Below are 12,306 nucleotides of genomic sequence, written 5' to 3' on the forward strand. Positions count from 1 at the left end.
CACACACACACACACACACACACACACACACATATATATATATATATATATATGAAAAATTGACTACTGTTCTAGGGTTAATTTGTTGCAAATCTGGAATAGAACTTAACATGCATCTAGTGCAATTGCCTTATTTTACAAGGGAATATGGAAGCCCAGAGAATTGAAGGGACTTGCCAATATCATACAATGGGACAGCTGGGGTTTCAATTCAAGTCTTCTGATTTCAAATGCAGCTGACATATGCTGTGTTTATCCATGACTCATAACTTTTGCTTTTTTGATAAATACATGATTTTAAAAAAAAATATTTTTGGGGAAAGTGTTTTTAGCATTGACATTTTTTCCCCTTCAGAACTACTATTTACATAGAACGGATCACCAGGATTCCCTAAAACACTGAAGCATGGCTCACCATGGCTGCATTCTACGAATTTTGCTATGTGATCTCATTGCTGTCATCATCTTTAATGAAATTATCGATGGTTTCTGTGATGTATTCTTTGATCCACTGTTTCTTTAGGAATAGATTATTTAGTTCTCAATTGATCTATGATTCTAATGTCATTTATTAAATATAATTTTAATGTATTATGGTCTGAAAAGAATGTATTTAATATTTGTTTTTCTTCATTTGTTTGTGAGGTTTTTACGCCCTAATACATGATCAGTTTTTGTGAAAGTACACGTAGCTGTACATGTACATCTGAGAAAAAGGTATATTCCTTTCTATTGCCATTCAATTTTTCTAGATGTCTTTCATATCTAACTTTTTAAAAAATTCTATTCATCTGCTTAACTTCTTATTTACTTCATTGTCAAATTTACTTATATACCTCTGAGAGGGGAAATTTGAGGGCTTCCACTAGCACAATTTTGCTATTTCCTTCCATAACTCATTCACCTTTTCTGTAAAGAATCTTGATGCCATGCCATTTGGTGCATACATATTTAGTAGTGTTATTACTTCACTATTTATGGCATCTTTTTTTTTTAACAAAATGTAGTTTCCCCAATTATCTCTTTTAATTTTATCTTCTTTTTTTGCTTTTCAATTGCCTGAGATTAAAATTACTACCCTTGACTTTTTTTCAATCTCAGCTGAGGTGTAATAGATTCTGCTCTAGCCTTTATTTTAATTATGTTTATTTTTCCATTTCAAGTATGTTTCTTAGAACCACCATAGTGTTGGATTCTGGTTTCTAATCCATTCTGCTATCCACTTCAGTTATGTGGGTGAGTTCATTCCATTCACATTCATAATTATAATTATGAACTTTCTATTTCTCTCCATCTACTTTTCTTGTATTTATCCTCCCTCTCTTTTTTTAACCCTGTTCCATCTCAAATATCTGTTTTGCTTCTGACCACTGCTTCCTTTAGTCTACTTTCCCTCTTTGTTTTTTCCCTATTCCCTCCCATTTACCTAGATAGATTTCAATACCAACTAAGTTTGGGTGTTTATACAAATATATGTCTATATATCTATATGCCATGTATATGTATATACCATATATGGTATGTATATGCTATATTTGGTACCATATGTAGCAGTATATAGTCTATATCATATACTACAGCAATATAGTATGATATCCTATATACATACTATAGTACATATTATACATATGATATATATATTATGTGTGGTGAGCTAAATATATGGGGTGTGTATATATACATACGTATATATAGAACTACTAAATACTGTATCTTATGCTACTATATACTATATTTATATGTGCTATAAATACATATATACTAGTATATGGTTTGTGTGTGTGTGTGTGTGTGTGTGTGTGTGTGTGTGTATTCTTCCCTCTTTAAATTGGTTCTTTTGAGAGTGAGGTTCGAGTGTTGCACATCCATTTTGTCTCCACTGTAGAAGCACTTCTTTGCATAGCTCTTTTATCTGAGATAATTTTTCTCATTCTTCTTCTCCCTTCCCCCTCCTCCCAGGGAAACCCTCTTTCTCACTCTTTCATTTATTTTTGAGAAGCCTCCCAACAGAATCAACTTACACCTGTGCCTTCCATCTATGTTGACTCCTTCTAATTCCCCTGATAATGACAAAGTTCTTAGGACTTACATGAATCACCTTCACATATTGCAATGTAAACACCTTAATCTTATTGAGTCTTTTTATGATTTTTCTGTTGTCTTCCTTTTTTAAGGCTCCTTTTGATTTTTGTCTTTGAATGTCAGATTTTCTATTCATCTCTGGTTTTTTATACCAGACATGTTTGAAAGTCCTCTATTTCATTATATGTCCATTATTTTTTCCCTGAAGGATGCTATTCAGTTTTGCTAAGTAGGTTATTCCACCTTCAGAGAACTGATGAACTCTGAATACAAACTGAAGTATTATTTTCTCACGTTATTTTTTTGTGGCATGTCTAATATGGAAATGTGTTTTGCATGATTTCGCATGTATAAATGATATCATATTGTTTGCCTTCTCAGTTGATGGGTGTGGGGCTGGAGAGGGGGAGAGAAATAAATTTTTAAAATGTTAAAAGTAAATAAATAACATTTTTTAAAACAAGATAATGAGAGAAAGTAAGGTTTCCCAATAACTCTCACATGAGAAAACTTACCTTATCTCCTTCTTCCACATCACAAATTTTTTCTTCAGTAGCAGGGTTAATGACTGGGAATTTCTTGCCACTCACTGAATTATGCCATTCATTGTTTATAAATATCTATTGGGAAATACATAAGGAAATCAAGGTTACATGTATAGTGAATTAGCCTTGGAAAGTTTTGTATAGTGATTAAGCCTGAAACACTCAAAACATCTTATTCACATGTGTCAGTGGTACCACTTTTCTACCCTTTTAAGTCAAAGATGCCATAATTCTGCAATTCTCACTTCCCCCTTTAGTTTGTTTTGAACAATAAAAATGTAAACCATGGCATAATCTTTGTAAATGTCATTGAAATGTAGGCAGATTTTTAATGGTGAGTTGAAGTTCCCAAAAATAATGACTTTACTCGGTTCTCATATGTTTTGGTAAGATTAGGTTGTGTAGTGTTCAAGTCACATGGATAATTGAATATTATTTTACTTTATTTCATGTTCTTAATAATCATGGGATGAGTGATTTAATGTTAGAATACTGGGAAGAGAAACACAAGATAGATATCATCATGTAAACATATACACAAACATATGTGAGCAGTTAGTGGTGGTGGGTAGGGGAGCTGCTCACTCAAAAATAAGTTGAAGGATATTTTAGACAAGGGAGAACCATGTGTACTCTGTCAGATAACCAAAACGAAGATCTAAGTAGTAATATGATAATATATCCCTCTGTTCCTGGGTTCTTGGCTTTCAAATTTGTTCTACTATGTGTATGGTCTTTCCTGCTTATTAATTTATGCTGCCAGAGACATCCTACCTCGAAGTGCCTCCAAAATGTTTTTGGTCTCCACTGACAGTCCTTCTACTGATTCTCTGGGCCTCATGCTGATGCTATAAATTTCATCTCTACTCTTCAAGCAAGATAGTAAGGGAGAGGTCTCACCAGTAAAATTGGTTTCATACTAGATTCCACGTCCTTTCTTGACCCATGTATTCAAAGTCATCATATAAAGCTTTCATGGATATAGAGTGATATGCTCTAGGTAGAATCCACTGTTTCCTGGTACCAGTGAGCGAATAAGTCATAGTCCAGTCCAATATTCCATTGTGCAGCTCCAATATCTGCCATCGTTTGAATGGAATGGTACTTTTAAGTGACTGTATTTTGAGACCTTTGGTCTCATTGCTTTTTAGGCTATATCATTCCCTCAATCCTTCATCAGCATCTGATGTCGCTTCCAGTAATCCACTTGCAACTGAGGCCAGGAAGGTTGGTTCAATGTAACAACATTCATATATATGTCTCATATACCCTCTGGTTTCAATGTATTCTTATTTACTCATAGTATATAGCCCTGGGCACCGTAGCCTTCAGAACTTCTTTAAGAATCAGAAAAATTTCTTTTTTATGTGGCATTTAGGATAGTGCATATGCACAAACACTAGTCTTTTCTGTTTTGCAATGTATGTTGAAGTCACTATTGTCTAATACAGATTCCCATCTCTCCACTGCAGCATACAACTTGGCACTCATCAAAATTTAAATCAGTTGATTATGAGTAGGCAACACTTGGAATTTTGCTCCATTGATACAGTCTTTGAACTTGTCAGTGACAGTCCACTTCAAAGCAAAGAACTCCTAATTTTGGGTGGGCTTCTGAGTCTCATTTTCTATGAAACTGCTGCTTTCAAATGCAATTGGTCTTTTGAACATCACTCTCTCATTTTAGGATAACTCTGACATCTTCCAGGCTGGAATATGTATGGAGAACAAAAGGCTTGCTTTGCTCTAGATAGGGCTGCCCTGGTGCATGTATAACACAAGGGATTTGGTTTTTTCTACATTTGTCTATCCATTAATTTTCAATATATGTACAAAGGAGGTTGGTGATAGCAGTATAGTTCTTAAGATATTTATATTGTTAAGTGCCAAATCCTTTAAAAATTGTCTTTTAACCTCAGAGATTCTGTGGATGTGGCTGAAAGCATTTCTATCTTCCCTGTATCAGTGCTTACACCTGATTGGAGTGCTATATGAAGCATGCGCTTGAGAGAAGAGCTAAAAAGCTGGCATTTATCTATTGACATCGCCAGCTGATCCAAAATTTTAATTAGTCTGTTCTTATGTTCTATTGGTGGCAGAAATTTCATACACACACACACACACACACACACACACACACACACACACACACACACACATATATATATATAATATATACACACACATATACACACATATATGTATGTATATACCATATATGTATATATTACATATATGCATATGTAGATACACACAAAATAAGACACACATATACATGCATGCATACATACATATATGTGTGTAAGTGGTCCTGCTTCTGGGACTTAAACTCAGGGTGGTTGATTGCAAGAGCGATGCTCTTTCTCCTTCTCCAGGTATAGGCTGGCAAGGCAATCCCTCAGACAAGTGGAAAACAATTTAGACCCAGAGTCAGGAAGGGCCAACTTGGAATCTGATGACTTTCATTTTTAGCCATGAAACAGAGGCAAGTCTGTTACCCTCTTCAAGCCTCTGTTTCCCTATTTGTAAAATAGTCTGTTATGATACCTGTAGTGTCTATCACATAAGTATCTGTCACGAAAGGTTGTTGTAGGGATTGAAAGAGACAATGCAGGTAACATGGTTTGCATAGCTGAGAAGGCTCTCTAAATACCAGCTATGATTAAGAGTTAAACACACCATGGAGGAGAAGAAAAACTTTTAGTAGACTTTTAAAATGTAACCATTTTTTTCCAGCAAATCTCACCTTCCATCAGACAGGGCTACTTATTTTGTCTTTGGTTTGGTTGTATTTGCTATGGAGAAGTCTCCTGGAGATATAATTTTAGATAAGGGAAGGTAAATTTTTCAGACTTTGCAAAGGGAGCACAGTTACCTTGTTCCACATCTGATGCTTGCCTCTCAACATATCAGCAGGCATGTATAGAAGTTTTAAATTCAGCTTAATGTCTATATCATAGTATTATAGAGAGGGCTGGAAGACACCCTGAGGGGCCATCATGTCCAATGCCCCCATGAGGACTATAGTGAAGAAAACACTTTGTAAATTAGTAAGCACTATATTTAGAGTGTTACTGTTGTAAGTAGGGTTCATTGTGATCATTCTCACTTTAGAAAGTATCAAAGGGCTTATGTTCAAATCTTGCTTCTGATATTTTTTTTTGCTTGTACAACCCTGGTTAAATTCCTTAGCCAGCTCTAGGATTCCATTTCTTCATCTGTAAAATGAAGGAATTGGATCCAGTCACTTCTAAAGGCCCTATATTCATATGACATGTGATGCTATGGCCATTGTTTTTTGCCAATATAATTCATTACTTCTCATGCAGGGAAAGTCGACAAAAAAAATCCAGAGACTCAGAAAAAAATTATATGAAACAAAGGATGAAATAACAAGGAATGAATAAAGAAAAAACACAGAAAATAAAGAAAAATGAAAACAAAACAGGAAAATAAGTGGCAAAGCACAAATTAAGGAAATGGAAAACTGCACTTTAATTTCAATTTGGTATGATAGTCAAATCTGAGGAACTGCTTTCAAGAATGAGTTTTTGAAAAACTAAATATTAGTATTGACAATCACTTAGGCTTTTTCAAAACAGGTCAGGGAAAATGAGAGGGTGGCCACATGAATTCATCCTATATCTTACCAGAAATAAAATTAACCAAAAAAACTACTAAAAACTTGATACCTATATCCAAATGCTTTAAAGCCTTCCTTCTAAGTTTTATTATAAGGAGTTTATGAAGCATTTAGCATGTTTCCACTAAGAGCTCACCATCAAAATATAAGTAAAGTCATCACAATAGCACCAAAATAAGTATAAAGAATTTTCTATACCTCCAATCTACAAAGAACACTTACATGAAGTCTTGAGATCTCATGACTCAGAGAAGCAAGTCAAAGCAGCTGGACTTCAAGTTTGGGCAAATATTTGAACTTCATTTGTTTGTTTTTTAAGGCATGTTTTAATTACAATGCACAATGACTAAACCAATTTTGCAACTTACACAGTCAAGACTGCCTCACATATCTCTTCAAGTCTAGCTTAGTCTAGTCTAGTCCTTCTGTTCCTTATGCAGTCATAGTGGTGGCCTAATGCCCTGGCTTTTGGGGTTCTCAGTCAATGGAGTGACTGTGATTTTACCATTTTAGGTAGCATAGTGGGTAGATATTTCAAGGGTTCTGGCTCATTTCCAATATAATCACATAGGGCCCTCTTTATTCTGCTTTTGGATAAAAATTTCTCATAGAGACAGAGACAGTAAAATCAATTTTTATCACAAGTTAGATGCATGCCTAGGAGCGAGCTATGTTCAAGAGGTTAGAATGGAATCTTCTTCCTCTTTTACAGGGTTAAAACAGAACCTGAAACTTGTGAAAGGTGCCACAAATTATTCTTTATTGGAAGGTAAGATGTCAGTGGCCCAGGAGTTAAGAACATGAGAATTCCCAAAGCTTTTCTTTCCTCATCAGCTCCCTTCCCAGTCCGAACTGCACCTTTCTATTAAAGAAAGACTGAAAAACAGCACCACTCAGCAACAAGCCTTTCTATTCTGCCCCTCCTCCTTCAGTAATTAATTTTATTTATCAGTTTTTTAGACTTTTTTCCAGTTTTGATTAAATATAATTCTCCTTTAACATTCAAGATTTCATCTTTTGTGTTTATTAAAGTTTCACTTTTTTCTGGTTTCAATTTTTTAAATCCATATTCAGTTCATTAGTCCACATTTTGTATTTTGTTCATTTATGTGTTTTTTTTAACATAAATAACTTGGGAAAGAACAACCTATTTATTAAGACCTTCTGGGAAAACTGGAAAGCATTCTAACAAAAATTAGGTTAGACAAACATCTTAAACTATATTCCATGACAAATTCATAGTGAATAAGCCACCTGCACATTAAAAACAGGGGAAATTGTGGCCATAGATTGAATCTAGCCCTTTCATCTGTCTTTGTACAGCCAATGAGATAAAAAGTGGATTTTACATTTTAAGATATAATGAAACTTTACTTAAAAATGTAAAAACCATCCTTAGCTCACAGACCATAGAACAGCAGGCTATGGGGCAGATTTGGCCTTTAAGCCATAGTTTCCAAACCCCATTAAAGGTCATACAATAAAAAATCAGAAGTGAAGAAAATCATATATCTTCCATGGCTATGTAGAGAAGTTTAACCATTAACCAAATAAAGAGCTGTGCCAACTAAAAAATATGAAATAAACAAATCCTGTCTTATGAAATTGATAAAGAATATTTGAATAAACAAGAGCATGCACTTAGGAATTAGTGACTAGGGAAAATATATCACACTTCTTGGTTAAGATTAATATCTTAAGTGTTAGTCTTTTTGAAGAATGGGAATTTAATTTAATTTATCTTTTCTGTCTTTTTGAGTTCCAATTTACCTATTTCTCTTCTAATTTTTAAGATTTCTGCATTGATTTTCTAGTCTCATTATATGATTTTCCATTAAAATCCTTTTTCTTTTATTAATATATGCAACAAATCCTGTAAGGATTGCTTCAACAACATTTCAGAAATTTGGGTAAATTGACTTGTAGTTATTATTGCTGTTCATCTAGTTCTGATTTTTAAAATTACAATTTTTTCTTTGACCAATAATTATTTAGGATTTCATTCTTAAATTTCCATTTAGATTTTCATGTTTTCCTTGTACTACCTTAACTGAGTTATCTTAATAGTATTTATGGTGTTTTGGTCTCTAAAGCATGTGTTTAACATTTTTGCTTTTTTTCACTCATTTGCAAATTTTATGCATCTCAATTCATGCTCTATTTTTGCAAAAATGTCATGTGGGGATAGAACACTGGCCCTGGAAGCAGGAGGACTGGAGTTCAAATCCAGCCTCTGACACTTGACATTTAACTAGCAGCGCCACCCTGGCCAAGTCACTTAACCCAAATCGCTTCACAAAAACAAAGGATCCAAAAAGGCAAAAAAAAAAAATCTATTTAAAAAAAAATGTCATGCAGTCCGTGTGTGTGTGTGTGTGTGTGTGTGTGTGTCTGTGTGCATGTGTGTAATATGTTATCTAGTGGTTTCATTCAGTCATTGAGTGCTAAATTCTCTGACAACTTGTTCAATTCTGTTTTCCCTTTGGCTTATTTTTCTTTTAGATTTGTCAGATTCAGAGAAAGGAACATTACATTTCCAGTTATTATTGTGTTAACATATTCTAAATCATTCTTCAATTTAGTAAACATTTTGCCTCATGGCTCTAGATGCCATGCTGATGAGAGAATTTAATTTAAATAAAGATGTTGGTTTGTTGTTTACAATTCCTTTAAATATAATGCAATTTCCTCAGTTATCTCCATCTTTTCCTCCATTTGTGTCAACAATATTGATTAATTTTTTTTATAGTTCCCATTCCTTTTCTGGGATAGCACTTTGTTGCGGTGATTGGTTTTTCTTAATCTTATTTGATAAAACTCATTTTTCACAGGCTCTCCTCCCCCACTTCACTACTGCTGTTTGTCAACCCTTTTCCTAGTTTTAATGTTTTGCTAATTTATGGATTTCTTTCTTAATTTCTTTAAATTATCAATTTTTTTCTTCTCCTTCTTTTCCCCTGTTATTTAAGTGATTAATTTCTTTACTTTGTTCTATTCATAATTCTTTCCCCTTTCTATAGATTCTCAATTTTTATTCTGTGATTTTTGGTGTAGAAATTTATTTATTTCTTCTTTAGTTTCTTTGTGTTTCTCAAAAATGAAAGCTTGTGAGTTTGAGCTCCACCTTATAACCAGTTTCTCTATTTCTGGGCTATATTTTTGTGTTATTTCTTGTATTACAATACACATATACATACATGGCACATATGTATGTATATATATATTTATATTATACCAAGTTTAAACTCCATCTTCTATCTAATTTCTATATTAAGAAGGTCTCGGCTATGTTCTATTATTTCTTGAAATCTTTACTATTTCAGCCCGTTTTCCTTATATTCTCACATTACTTAATTTCTGATTCTTCTAACTTGAAGAGGGGAGTATAACTAGTTGGTAAATCTGCTTCATTTTTCTCCTTTGTAGCAAGATGTATGTTTCACTAACTAAGGTTCTCACTCTAAGTAGCTTACCCCCTACCCTGCCCCCTCCACCTCAGCTGAGTTTAATTTTCTTTTCTTTCAGGTCAACTGTGGCACCTCTTGCGGGCCTACTACCCTAGTTCTTTCCCCAGCTCTCATCCTTTTACACTCTGTCTGGACCAAATCAAGGTTTGTACCTTTTTTCAGGGTCAAGGGTAGGCATAAAGGGTGTCCTGGACAGAATTTCTGTAGACATGGGTCACTAACCCACCCACTACATATTCAGCTATAAATTAATTACTCCTTTTCTCAATTCTGTTCCCATGCCATGGCATAAACAATGCAGGGTGGCATGATGTATGCTACCAGTCTCTGGAGCAAAAGACCAATTGTTGATCTGGGGCAGAAGCCCATAGGTTAATCTCTGCATCCTTGAGAATAGTGTGGAATCTGATGGGAGAAGGGGCTTGAGTGAGTTCTTTAAGGATTGTCATGCTTCAGTGCTAATCCAGAATACTTTTACCTAGTTAAATTTCTCTTTAATAAATCTAGATCAGGCATGGAAGTCTTTTTTTTTTTACATATGTAAAAGATTTGAAAGTTTATCTGGATTGGGGTAAATATTTAGTCTTCCACCTAGTTAGTCAGCCACATGATCTGAAGTCTCTTGCGTTGGTATTTTTTGGCAAGATGGAAACAGCTAACATTAAACTTTCCTTGAGATACACTAGGAAGGTGAAAACTTTTGTAAAAATGTTTTTAATCAGCAAAATGTTTCTTAGTGACCACAAATCAGGTTTCACCACCTCCTCTGCCTACCATTTAAGAAGGCTTATTCATTTGGATTGGGGAGATATGCTTTTACTTCAGCATAACATGACAGTAAAAAAGTAGGTCAGGCATTGTCAGAATTTTGAAGTTAAAGGGGACAAATAATATTTATTTGAAATCAGTCTATAGAAACAGAAAGGGAATTGAGGACCAAGGAGGTTATGTCATTTACCTGATTTCACACATCTATTTATGGCAGAAAACTCTATACTAATCAACCTGAATTAAGCCAGCTACTATGAGGAATATTACACTTTAAAAATGTTAACTTAAGATGCCTATTTTGGGGTGAGGGGGAAGAAAGTTGCCTGTAATGTACAATAATCTTGTATTTGGTACATTACAGGCAAAATACCAGAAGGTATTTTGGTTATTATACATCTTTATGGAATTCATTGACTCCCTAAACTTGATAAAAACTTTTTTTGCAGTAAGACTAAAAGAAAATTTATATTCCCAAATGAAACATTTTTGAAAAGAATGATCTGCAGAATTCGACACTTTCCAAAAAAAAAGCTCATGACAGTTTTATGAAAAGAGAAATGTGCTAAATTTTAAAATACTTAAGATCTCCAATGCTGCAAACAAGTTATTTCTCCTCTCCCAATTTCTCTGTTATTAGAATTGGTTTGTTCAGAAAGCAAAATTGGCCATCTATAGAGTTCTTATCTTCTGCTGGGCACTACAGCTGAAGTCAGTTTCAAATTATAGAATGAATCATCACTTCTTTCGTGAGTTGGGTGGAGAAAAACATCTTCCTTCATAGGTCCTGTGATTTGACTTGCAGGCTTTATATAACAGTTTGGAATGAGTACACATCACAGGAACATTTTTGGACTTAACAAGTTGGAGCCATGTTTTAGTTTCACTTTAAGCCATGACTCCCTAAGTGGAAAGGCTGGAGACTTGCTTTGGCTCTGTGTTCCTATTAATGTCGACTAGTCTGCTGCCAGGCATCTGTTTCAATAGTGGTAAGCGTCTCTAATGAGATAAATTAATGTATTCCTCATACACATTACAGTATGTCGGCTTTCCTTCAGCTTTTATCTTAAATATGCTTATTGAAATAATGATCCCTATTTTCTGCTCCCCCCACATCCATCTATACAAAACTACACAGTGGTTAACTATGCCCTTTAACTGACTTGCACTGTCTCTTATAAGAAGATGTGCAAAAACGGTTGAGCATCAGAATCCAGACAAAGTTGTATAAGGTTATTTTTACTATTTAATATCTTGTATTTAGTAAGGTTGTTCACCCAAATTCCCATCATGCATAGCTAATGTTAATGCACAGAATGTACTTTAAATAAGGCCCCTTTAACCTTTCCTCTTTTTAATTAAGCTTTTCACCTACCTAAGGTAAAGAAACAGACATGCAGAATCTACTAACCTTAGTATATTGAATTTTGAGGTTGGTGAGTGGGGCAGGTATGGTCCCCTCTGCTGGATTGGCTGAGGTCTTTTCCTTAGAAGACATTTCAGGGCTGGTTCTAGAGACACAAGTAAAGTCAAATAGCAGACTAGGCCCAGCAATTTCGTGCAGACTGAACCCTTGGCTTTATTTGTTCCTTTTAATCTGAACTGACTGAGGATCATTTGCATACTGGACTGTGATAGGATGAACCAATTCAGAGCAAAAAAAAAAAAAAGAAAATGAAAGTACATTTTTTTTAAGAGAAGATCCAGACTTTAAACTTAGATCTTTAAGAAACCCATTTTGTCAAACCTCTAGCTAGTTTAGAACATAGTATATTATTTGCATACGAATTCATAATTTAAA

At 34.4% G+C, this 12,306-nt stretch overlaps 1 protein-coding gene across 1 annotated transcript in view; it reads right to left on the minus strand.

Annotated features, from left to right (window-relative positions):
- Positions 1–12,080, minus strand: part of LOC118833612 (retinal dehydrogenase 1-like) — a 48,562-nt gene extending 36,482 nt beyond the window's left edge. The window contains exons 1-2 of the mRNA XM_036740989.1: positions 11,917–12,080; positions 2,598–2,702 (exon numbers count right to left, since the gene is read on the minus strand). Coding sequence (XP_036596884.1) covers positions 2,598–2,702; positions 11,917–12,003 — 192 coding nt within the window. The 5' untranslated portion in view covers positions 12,004–12,080. The remainder of the gene's footprint in view (positions 1–2,597; positions 2,703–11,916) is intronic.
- Positions 12,081–12,306: the final 226 nt, after the last annotated feature.

Source organism: Trichosurus vulpecula, chromosome 1 (genome assembly GCF_011100635.1).
Source record: "Trichosurus vulpecula isolate mTriVul1 chromosome 1, mTriVul1.pri, whole genome shotgun sequence".
Taxonomy (NCBI): Eukaryota; Metazoa; Chordata; class Mammalia; order Diprotodontia; family Phalangeridae; genus Trichosurus; species Trichosurus vulpecula.